At 39.1% G+C, this 11,557-nt stretch overlaps 2 protein-coding genes across 5 annotated transcripts in view; one reads left to right on the top strand and one right to left on the bottom strand.

Moving 5' to 3' along the window:
* The window catches only part of kank1a (KN motif and ankyrin repeat domains 1a), a 41,115-nt gene extending 34,284 nt beyond the window's left edge, over window positions 1–6,831 (top strand). For all 3 annotated transcript variants that reach the window (XM_008336185.3, XM_008336186.3, XM_008336184.3), the window contains 8 exons: window positions 1,375–1,483; window positions 1,779–2,000; window positions 2,227–2,314; window positions 2,915–3,134; window positions 4,340–4,482; window positions 4,923–5,123; window positions 5,240–5,338; window positions 5,885–6,831. In XM_008336185.3, coding sequence (XP_008334407.1) covers window positions 1,375–1,483; window positions 1,779–2,000; window positions 2,227–2,314; window positions 2,915–3,134; window positions 4,340–4,482; window positions 4,923–5,123; window positions 5,240–5,338; window positions 5,885–5,947 — 1,145 coding nt within the window. In that variant the 3' untranslated portion in view covers window positions 5,948–6,831. The remainder of the gene's footprint in view (window positions 1–1,374; window positions 1,484–1,778; window positions 2,001–2,226; window positions 2,315–2,914; window positions 3,135–4,339; window positions 4,483–4,922; window positions 5,124–5,239; window positions 5,339–5,884) is intronic.
* Window positions 6,664–11,303, bottom strand: LOC103397806 (cilia- and flagella-associated protein 157). 2 transcript variants are annotated; one of them, XM_008336190.3, is made up of 10 exons: window positions 11,067–11,303; window positions 10,213–10,484; window positions 9,685–9,838; window positions 9,226–9,493; window positions 9,021–9,142; window positions 8,780–8,930; window positions 8,331–8,488; window positions 8,045–8,185; window positions 7,359–7,440; window positions 6,664–7,245 (listed from the first exon to the last, which is right to left on the bottom strand). In XM_008336190.3, exons 1-9 carry the CDS (start codon window positions 11,204–11,206, stop codon window positions 7,401–7,403), a joined length of 1,446 nt encoding a protein of 481 aa, XP_008334412.1. In that variant the 5' UTR covers window positions 11,207–11,303; the 3' UTR covers window positions 6,664–7,245; window positions 7,359–7,400. The 2 variants fall into 2 exon arrangements, with proteins under 2 accessions (XP_008334412.1, XP_008334411.1); XM_008336189.3 differs by having other exon boundaries at window positions 6,664–7,440.
* Window positions 11,304–11,557: the final 254 nt, after the last annotated feature.

The raw sequence follows: 11,557 nt of genomic DNA, 5'->3' as shown, positions 1-11,557 counted from the left end.
TATTCATACATACATATAAATATACATATATATACACATACATATAAATATACATATACACGTATATATGTATGCATGTATGTGTATATGTATGTATACATATATACATATATACATACATACATATATGTATTTATATATGTATATATATATATATATGTACTGTATGTGTATATATATATATATGTATGTATATGTATCACAAACTTCTTTTTCTTTTGACTTTTTGCAGGGGTTGCCACAGCGAATCATTGATTTCCATATTGCTCTGTCCTCTGTGTCTTCTACTCTGACTCCAACTAACAACTTCCTTCACAGTAAAAAGCTTGAGTTTATTAATATGAATTCTTTTGCCTGGAGAAAAAAACAAAAACAAAAACTCCCCAGAGACGGTTGAATCTGTAATTTACAATCTTTGGATTTTCACACCTTCCTCTCATATAAACCAGTAAAACCAGTGAAAAGCTGCCACAGCTGCCTTTGTCAGCCTGACGAGTTCCTCACCTCACACTCCTCACTCTCTCCCACCTGTCAAAACAAGGGAAATGTGCTGAGTGACTCATCTTACTTACTCACACACACTCACACTCACACCAAACCCAGGCCACTGCATACATGTTACCACATGAACACACACTCAGTGAGAGAGGCCCCACCGTCAGGGCAAGTCTTGGCAGATGCGCAGAGTCTTCTGGATCTTTTGGCTGGAATTTGGGTTTTCAAGGCCTGTACTTAAAATGACTGAGATACTTGAGGGTTTGGGGCAACTTCCAGTGTCTTATTGACAGATTACTCTGGAGGGAACATGAGACGCACACACTTACTGGTTACTGTCCTCTAGCCAGACCTCTTTATCTGGTCTCAGATCTGGTTTTAGAATTCAGGTTTTATGGAAACTTCACTCTTAGTAAATGCATCTTTTTTTTTTTTTTACTATCTCAGAGTAAATTTGTAACTTAGGTTTAAGATGCTAATTAATTGGCGATAAATCAACAGGGAAATCATTTACCACCTGTTTGTATGGTGAAGGTCAAACAAATCCCCCATAATGCTTTGTGATATTTTAGAAACGTTGCACCAGGAGTTCAGACAGAAACAATGATTTCTAGTAGCTATCGTAATGTCTTTTATTTTTTTTCAATTTTCCCTGATTTTTAATACTGGTAACAAACCAAGGCAGTATTTTGTAATAAATAAATTGTCAGCAGCAGAGACTGTTTTATTGTTAATGGTGAACTTGGAGGCAGTATTTTTTTTATTTTCCCCCTTCCTGAACCATAAATTCCAGACTAAGGTCATGTGTCCTCTGCCGTTGGTTCTTTGTGGCTTCTTTTGTCTGAATGATTGTGCTTTGTTCACCTGTCTGTCCCTTAGGGCAGCCATGCAGCCAGAACACCCTCAAATCCATCATGAAGAAGAAAGATGGCCGACCAGACTCAAATGGCACCAAGAAGAACTTGCAGTTTGTGGGTGTGAACGGAGGGTGAGTGGGAGATGACATGTTGACTTTAGGCGTAAAATAAATTGTCGTTGTTTGATTTCAAAAACTGTCGGGAATCTGTCCAACAACTTTGTTAAGATTGTTGGATCTTTGCCACAAGTTGAGCCATCAATATATTTCTTTTTAAACTAAAAGAACATTTGTGAAGAACACTTCTACTTCTCTGATGGAATTACTTAGGTAAATGTTCAGTTCCATAAATAACCTTTTTTTTCTCTCGTGAATGTATGCCATGAAATGTCTTAATCTGTGCCTTTATCGCCCCCGTGTGGCCCAGGTATGAAACTACGTCAAGCGACGACTCCAGCTCTGAGGATAGCAGCTCCTCTGGGTCAGAGGAGGAAGAGGACGAAGACGAGGAGAAGGAGTCTGGAGAAAAAGAAGAAATCAGGAATGTGGAGGCAGAAGATCCCAAAGAGGAGTTCCAGCCAGAGGGAGCAGAGGAGGTGAAGAAGAAGGACGTGGACGAAAGTTCAGAGATGCAGGAAACCAGAGACAGGTCAGTCAGTCAAGAAGAATATATGAATAAAAAAAACAAAAACATATTATTTTAATTAATAACCAAAAAATATTATTTTACCAGAGGTCAACATCTGCCATCTGTTTTATTGTCTTTGAAAATAGACTACATTTATTTGAATAAAAATAATAAATAAATATGTTATTAAATGCAGCAATTAAGTGATAAGATGTTTTTTAATTTTTTATTTTATTTTCCTCCAAAGGTATGAGCTGACTGAGAAGATGTTGGCTGCGTGCAGTGTTCTCAAGACTCACCTCAGTGACTCCAAGGCCGTGAGCAGCAAAGATCTGGTGAGCAGTCAGTTTCCTTTGACCTGTGTCTGATGGGATTTTTTTTTCCTCTTTATACAATGACTCTGCATGAGGTAGGAGTCCAAGAAAAATATATTTACATTTATTTAAATATTTATAATATATTTTAATATATATTTAAATATAAAAAATATATAAGAAAAATATATATCCCAAAAATGTAAAAAATAATTTAACTATATATGTCTGAACACTGCATGGTATATACACATACACTCACATGTGTATATATATATGTGTATATGTATATATACAGTATGTATATGTTTATATATATGTATATTTGTATGTATATATGTATATGTATATACTGTATATGTATTTATATGTATGTATATATATGTATATATGTATGTATATGTATATATATGTGTATATATGTATATGTATATATATGTATATGTATTTATATGTATGTATGTAGGTATATATATGTATATATCTATATGTATTTATATGTATGTATGTATATATATGTATATGTATACGTATATGTGTATGCATATACACATATATACATATAAAAAATATTTTATATCATTGCTAAAACCTACTTTTACCTGTTGGTCATTTTCCCAGAGAGCCTGTCTGAACACGGTGCAGCAAGAGTGGTTCCGTGTGTCCAGTCAGAAGGCGGCACTGGCGACCATGGTGGAGGACTACCTGGTGGGCTTCAGTGCCGTCTCCCCCACCGTTCTTCGCCACATCGTCAACATGGCTGACGGCAACGGGAACACCGCTCTACACTACAGCGTGTCCCACTCTAACTTCCTGGTGGTGAAGAAGCTTCTGGAAGCAGGTGAGATAGTTTTGTCGTCCGTAGTTCAGGGTTAGCCGTGGGAATGTCTGGGCATGTTATGGTTTGATTACGATCGTGGAAACAAGTGAGATTTTTTTTTCAAAATTGATTAAGAATTGTTCCAGAGCCACAACTTAAAAATCTTAAACCATAGTTTCTTCCTCCTCTGATGGTAGAGTACATCCTGACTCTTTACATGAACTGCTACCTCACAGCAGAGATGACTGTGGGTTTCTACTGAATTCAAACCAAATCTTCCACTCTGTCTGGTTCAGTTCTGACAAATGGTCCCAAAAGAATTCTTGTCTAGATTCTCTCCTTCTTTTATTGCGTTTTTCGCCTCAACATTAATCATCCATTTACCAAACTGTAGCAGACGCTCAGTTTTATTTCTCAGCATTCTCATCAGACAAAACCCAAAAAAACCCAGACCAGAAGTTTTTTTTTTTAAGTAACCAATCCTCAACACACTGTACTTTCTCTTCAACAAATCCTCTCTCTTCCTCTCATCATTTTATATGTGTGTTTTTTTTTAATTGTACTTAAATCCAAGAGCCAGACAATCAATGCAATAAAACAAACCCACTCAGTAATAACAGGGTGAATTTGTGGGTTGTTCTGAACGAGATTCATTTCTGAAATGGAAACCTTTCTACCCCGACGGATTAAAAATTCAAAGCAAAACGTAAAGTCAATCAACCAATTAAAAAAAAATAGTATAGATCAGTAACACACAGAGCACAACAACAGAGGCTTCTCCAGAAACTCTCTCTCCTCCTGGATTCACGTCCACTCAGTGATTCCTCTGAAGGTTCAGTGGTCTCTGATGAGGTTCTGACCACTCGCTGCTCTAAGCCTTTTGTCTCCTGGCTCTTTTGTCTCCTCTGTCCTCCTTTGACCACACATCAACCCCCCTGCTCTTATTGTAGTCTTTGTCCTCGCTCCGTCCCAATTCCTTCGGCCTCAGTGCCACCCTCGTACCCACCTCCATCCCACCCAGGCTGTGATGTGTTGTTCCTTTTCTAGCGAGCTTGTGGTCTGAATAGGCTGCTGCTCCTATGTCTGTGTGGAGATGGGGGGTGGGGGGGGGGGGGGGTGGGGGATGTGATTGATCAGACTGATGGACACAGTGTGACAAGTCAATCACTCACCAAACTCTGTGTATGTGTGTGTGTGTGTGTGTGTGCGCGTGTGTGTTTTTACAGACATGTGTAACGTGAACCAGCAGAACAAAGCTGGGTACACGCCCATCATGCTGGCAGCGCTGGCAGCCGTGGAGACGCCCAAGGACATGCATATAGTGGAGGAACTGTTCAGCAAAGGCGACGTCAACGCCCGAGCCAGCCAGGTTAGTGACAAGGGACCAGGGTCAAAGGTCAAAAGGCAGTGGAAGGGCAACCACAACCTACCTCCATGCATTCTTTAGATTTGAAGTACATGGAACTTCAGTACATGGCAGAATATGAAGTACTTAAGTATTTTTTAAAATTACATTAAAAGTATATTTTTTGGTTGGGATTTAGAAGCAGAAGTCAATTAAGTTGCACCCTTAAGCAGAAAGAAGTCCTTTTTGTACTTGAGTGACCTCAAGTGGTAAAAATGTTTAACTACATGAGCAAGGGCTGAAGCGCTAAAAAAATTCAAAGTGGACCAATATTATATAAAATACATAAAAATAGACAAGTTGGTTGCATGTGCAAGGATTGGCCCCAGACCAGACTTTGGACACACCTGGTGTGCTATGGTGAAGTTGCGTCCATCATCATTCCACTGCTGTGTCTCTTTCAGGCCGGTCAGACGGGGCTGATGTTGGCGGTCAGTCATGGTAGGATGGACATGGTCCAGGCCCTGCTGGGTCACGGTGCTGACGTCAACATCCAGGACGACGAAGGATCCACGGCGCTGATGTGCGCCAGCGAACACGGCCACGTGGAGATCGTCAAACTGCTGCTCGCTCAACCAGGCTGCGACGCCACGCTGAGTGACAACGTGAGTGAAAACTGACTGACGTTCAGTTATTTATTTATTTTTTAAAGAAACTCTTCATTCGTAGCAGATGTCGTTTGCTGTTCAATAAAATCTTGACTTTAACTTCACTCCTCCAGGATGAGAGTAATGCCCTGTCCATAGCTCTGGAAGCAGGACACAAGGACATTGCTGTTTTGCTTTATGCACATGTGAACTTCTCCAAAGCCCAGTCACCGGTAAGAAAGTTTCATTCATGTTCAAGTCTTAAAACATCTAGACAGTAGAACCTCACTCTGTCCTCAGACTCTATAGAACAGTTTTTTCTGGGGACCCATATTTTAAGTCACAAACCTTTGTGAACCAAGTCAAAAGACATTATTTGTAAACTCCTGGAAAACATGATGCGAGACGACCCCCCCCCCCAAAACAAAATCTCTTGCGACCTACCTCAGGGTCACTCAATCACGTCATGAGAAACCTGGAAAATCAATGACCAATTTTCTGGTCATGGAAACTTTGCTGAAAAATTTTAATCACGAGTAATTATGATTAATTGTGATCATAATTAATCACAACTAATCGCAATTAATTGTGTAATGTTTTTCAAAATGCATTCTGTGTTTGTGACTTATCCAAATGATTGAATCAGTAATGTAGAACAATGTCACATGTGGGAAAGTATAATACAAGTATAACAATTTGCACAAACTAAATGACAGATATCAACAAAATCCTACTTTTAATCCCGGGTTATTAAAATAATCTGTGTCTGTAACTTCCAGGGAACCCCTCGACTTGGCAGAAAGATGTCGCCCAGTCCCACGCAGAGAGGCATGTTCGATTAGTCACCCCGCCCCTTCCTACAAACCCTGTGCTGCTATTGGTTCACCCTGAATGCCGCCTTAACTTCAGATGGACGAGTGGACTTCTCCTTCGAGTCCAAACGCAAGAGATTTAGAAGTATTTCATGAACACGTGTAAACAAACTGTTGGCCTCCACGACAAACCCAAAGTGTCCTTTGAATATGAATGTAACCAGCCGGTGCCTCCAGTCCCATTAGGTTCACTAAGATATTTATGTCTCAGATAATAAGTTTAGACCAACATTAATCGACACTCAATCATGGTATGTTACGTTGTTTTGTTTTTTTCCGTTTCTTTTTGCCTAAATTGACATTTTTTTGATTTCCAAAGCTTAGTGTTGATCATTCAGGAGCATCAAACCTTTGTTATTGTTCGACTGCAGCAGAGTAGACAGTATACGCAGATNNNNGGGGCCCCCCCCCCCCCCCCCCCACCAGTCCGTGTCACACTTTTCCAGCTGTTTCCAGCTCAGATTAATGTAACGAACCCTTACACACAGACGTCGCGATTGTGACCGGAGAAACTTTACTTTTCTTTGAATCCTGTTATATCTATTTAAACAGAAGAATCACAGTATTTTGAATATTACCTACTGCTACTTTAACGATTCATGAAGTTATATATTTATCAAATTATAGTTTTAAATGCAGATATATGTATTTCGTTGTACATACGCTGGTAAGTAGAGTTTAGTTTATTGTTTTTTTTTCGTCTTCACGTCCAGTCGGTTTTTGTCTTCAGTGTAAACTGATATTTCTGTCCAGCTCTCGTGGTCATCAAGGCGCTGACTTTCAGCTTCAAGTGAGAATTGAAGTGCCTGACACACTGCCATATAATAATAAACATGGAATAAAGAATAAAAAAATGTTTTATCTCCATTTGTAATAATGATTAATTACAATTGATCGCAATATATTGTGATTAATCAAGATACATTTCTAAACATGGTGCGTGTTTTACTTGTATATTTTACAGACACAAAATACCAGCAGGTCTGAGTTTGACTCTTGTTTTATTTGTAACTAATCAAAATAATGGAATAATATATATAGAGAAAAAGGAAAATATTAAGGATACATCAAAATTATAACATCATAGAGTTGGTGGACCTAAAATCCCATCAAACGTTTCCTCCAATACTACAGTAAATCACTTGTCCTACACAAAATTATTATTTGTTCACAATTTTTCTGTATTGTTGTGAAGTTGCAGCAGAGTCAGTCCACAGTGCCACCTGCTGACAACAGTCAAGTACAGCCAGTGTTTACTCTTGCCCTGTCTCCAAACAGGCATTAAGAACAGAATTGTTAAAAACTTGCTTTTATTTCCTGGCTCATTTCAAACTTTTACTGTGGTTCATTTAAATGATTCTCTTTAAGTTTGTTAACTGACAGTTTGAAGGTGTTGAGTCTGATTCTCTCCTAACTCAGTCGGTCAGTTGATGAGGCTGGACGTTTTCTCACCAGGAGGTTTCCTGAGGGCAGAACAGAATATGTTAAGTATTGAATAACAACAGTGAAAACACACATTTACTGAAAGTAATGACATTTCTAAACTACAGAAATCTAAAGTCACAGAGGTCTTCTACAACAGTAGTACCCTCTAACGTATTCACAGAATGTTATAAAATATGTTTTTGTATTAAAGTGAACCTAGTTCTATGACTAAATGTGTTTTTCCCTGGTTTTTAAACTATTACACAGGATCATCTTTTTATTGTAGCTGTGAAAATGTCAATATCTGCCAAATGTGTGAACATTATTTATACAAACAGAAAAAAAACATGTTTTTATTTAATACAGATGTGAATCCGTGATGTTAAAAAAAACAACAACCATACATTTCACGACTGGTGATACTTGGGGTACCTCTAGTGTTATTAGGAAAAATCTGATTCCCATCAATGCTTTGCTTTTGAGTGTGTGGGTGTGTTGTAGTACTGCATCATTGTACACTTTGTTCTTAGTTATATTAATGCTTGTCATACAGTACTGATGGTACTGTATCTGAATATTAAGTAACTAAAGTACTCACTGACGGAGCATGGACACAGACTGAGTTCAGACACTGGGACAAACCTGGACAAAGGCAGGATGAGTCTGTGTCTTGTCTTGGTCAGGAAGTGTTTGGGTGCAGCAGGTGGGACGAAGCCCAGGTCTCCAGGCCTGTGACGGGCCAGTTCAAATCGAACACTCGTAGATGAACCAAGATTTGTTTTTCTGTGAGGACAGACAGAGAGAGAGAGAGAGAGAGAGAGAGAGAGACAACAGGAGGGACAGGATCAGTCCAGAACAATGTCAGGTCTTGCTATTGGGTCCAGGCTGACCTGGTCCAGAGTTTTGATGAAGACAGTAGGTTTTATACTCGTCTGCTGAAGGTCTGCACGCCTGCGGCTCGTCCACTTTCTCACTGAAGAGGCCTGAGAATGTGGCTTTGTTCAGAACCACCAGAAGCTTCTGCATCAGCTGTTTCCACTGGAGGACGCTGGTGTCCTCCTCTGGGTTCTGCTCCATTGCTGCCTCCTGCAGGAAGCAGAGGGTTGCGTTAAAAAGGTTTTTTGTTTGTCCTTTTGTTTGGCAAAATCACACAAAAAATAAATAGTCAAGAGTAAATGTTTTGTGTCCATTACCACTTACTTACCATTTACTTAAATATTATATCAGCTCAATTCTCATTCTTCAATTTTATGATCAAGTTTTCTTTGGCTTTTTATTCTGTTTTTTTATTAACATTTAAGTCAGTAAACATGTATTTTTTTCTTCTCCCCTGATGGTCCTGATTCAAAAGGATGAGGCTCGAGTCTATTGTCTCACCATCAGAGTTTGTCTGAGGATGTCGGCTGCTTCCTGGATGACATTTTTCATGTGAGTCTTCTTCTCCTCCACCACCTGTAATCTTTCCTCCAACTGCTTCACCTTTGTCTTGTTTGCACTGCACTCAGCAGACAGTGATGTTTCGTCTTGTCTGAAGTCAAAAAATTTGATTTTACAATCTGTCTAAGGTCAAAGACAAAGGTCTCCAGTTCACATCTGGACACATTTTTGTGCCACTGACCTCAGTGTTTTCATCTCATTTAGAATTTTGTCATGTTCGTTCTGAAGTTGCTGGTTCTCCTCTCTGCTCTGCTTCACCTCCTCCTGCAGCTGCTGACACTTCTCCGTCAGCTGCTCCACCACCTGGTGGCAGAAAGCATCACTCTTATCTACGGTGAATCCTGGTGAAGTACTTTAATGAAAGCTTGTGTCTTGATGTCCGTCACCTTCTTGTGGATGCAGGCCTTGCGGGACACCTCACTCAGCATCTGCTCCAGGTTTTCCACATCAACAGTCAGTCGACTGACATGACTCTTCAGACCTGAGTTCTCCGTCAGCAGCACCTGGGCCTGTTCTGTGAGCTGGATGAACTGCTCCCTGAGCTCTGTGTTCTCCTGAAGGGTGAGTCTGGTCATTTCAGGAACCTTCTGGTTCACCAGGTTCTGCACCTCCACCTCCATGGCTGCTGCATGGCTCTCCATCTCTTTTTCAAAACTTTTTGAGAAAACCAGGAGGAGCACAGGAGGCATGTGACGTCAGAGATGTAAACATGTCAAACTTAAAGTAAGTTAGCCATTGAACCAGTGACAACCTGGAATAAACTCAATGCCAAGTCCAGCACAGTTCAGTATTTAAATGGTATCACACAGATGTCTCTGCAAACAGGTCAGAAGTCAAAAACCAACCTCTTCTTCTGCAGCAGTGCTTTCATCTCCAGGCTGTGGACGTTTGACCTGTGATCTTCTGTCTCACTGGCCAGCCTTCTCTCCAGTGACTCCACACTGGACATCAGCTGTTCCCTCTGACTTTCAAACTCCTCTAGACTAGCCAGCCTGGTCACTGGAGAGAGGACAGGTAAACCGTCATTACATTTATATGTATATATGTGTATGTGCATATATGTATATGTATGTGTATATGTATATATATTTATATGTATATACGTATGTGTATACATAAACATATATATACATATATGCACATACGTATATACATATAAATATATATACATATACACATACATATATATTAAATGTTTAAATAATGAGGGTTTCTGCATTATGGTAAAATTAATCACTTGTTTATTTCCTCTTAATCTTCCTGTGTTAATAAGTTACAAAGATAAATACCCATTAATCTAAAGTGCAGCAGCAAAAAGTGTTGAACTTTGACCTAAAGTCGACCACAGAACAACTCAAAAGTCAAGGTCTCACCAAGTTTACGGTTCTCCCGGGTCAGTTCTACAATCTCTTCTTGATGTTCCTGCCTCATCTGGTCCTGTTTCAGCTGCAGAGAATCTCTCTCCTGGTCAGTGGCCTGACGCAGACTCTCCAGACGCTCCAACAGTTCCTCCACCTCATCTTCCTTTTCCAGCAGCGAGCGTTTCAGGTAGTCAGTGATGTCTTTCTTCTCTGCCTCCAGTGCCTCGTACTGGAAATCAAAGAGCTTCTTCTGCTTCTCTAATTCACTGCATTTCAGCTGATACCTGACGAAAACAACAGCATTACCACAAACATATAGAAATAAAATAATAATAAAAAACAAAAACAAAACAAAAAAACCAAATAGAATAGAAGGACCAGAAATTATACAAAAAATAAGTGTTTTAATAAAAACAACATTTCACTTTAAAAGACAACGAAATAATAAAAATAGTCGACAAAGGATACAAAGCTTCAAAATGCCATAAAAATATAACAACTGGACAGAATTTTAAGAGTGAAGAGTACAAACAGACAAAAAGAGCAATAAAGAGATAAAAAAACAACCAAAGAGAGTCACGGACACATAAACACTGCCATAAAGTGAATGACAACACAAATGTTTTTTAAAACGTATGAAAATAACTAAAAATGTTTTGAATTAAAGGCTAATTAGCTAAAGCTAATATTGAAAAAAACGACAAAAATGACGTATGCGTTGAAATAAAGTTACAGTATTTTTTGTCACAAGAAATAAAATTAATTGTAAGAAACTAAATCATTACTGAAGAATACTTTGTCCTCAATATAACTTTGCAAACATTTAAAAGAGAAAGTTTTAACGTAGAGTTAATCTTTTTCTTTACCTCTCCAGCTGCTCGTCCAAATATTGTATGTGAGTCAGATACAGAATTTTGTCTTTATCTTCACTTCCACTTGTTTCTGGCTTATTTTTCTTCTCTTCTTCTACTTTGTCACTCCCTTTCTTTTCTTTCTTTTTAGGCATCTTCACTTTCGAAGTGAATACCAGGCAGTCTCGGCGAAGAAAGAACCTCGGGAGCCGACCTTGTTGCGGTGTTGCTAAGCGATGCTACTTTGCAGGGATTTTTTTCCTCGGTGGAGGATGAATGGCATGAATCTAATCTACCGCTTGATGTCGCCAAACCGCCGATCACACTGCGACCCAAAACTGCCCTCCTCAAACAAAAAGTAAGTGATGTTTTTTTAAAATATATTTTATACTCATGTAAAAATATTTTAATGAAATATAAAGGGAATTTACCACAGTTTTTTGTCAGTTAGGTAGCAGTGCAATTCACCCAGCAATCTTACTGCAGTCTTTACTGTTTTTAACAGT

The sequence above is a fragment of the Cynoglossus semilaevis genome, chromosome Z, assembly GCF_000523025.1.
Source record: "Cynoglossus semilaevis isolate Cse_v1.0 chromosome Z, Cse_v1.0, whole genome shotgun sequence".
NCBI lineage: Eukaryota > Metazoa > Chordata > Actinopteri > Pleuronectiformes > Cynoglossidae > Cynoglossus > Cynoglossus semilaevis.
The sequence above is the reverse complement of the archived record's forward strand: the minus strand, read 5'-3'. Positions and strand labels throughout refer to the sequence as shown.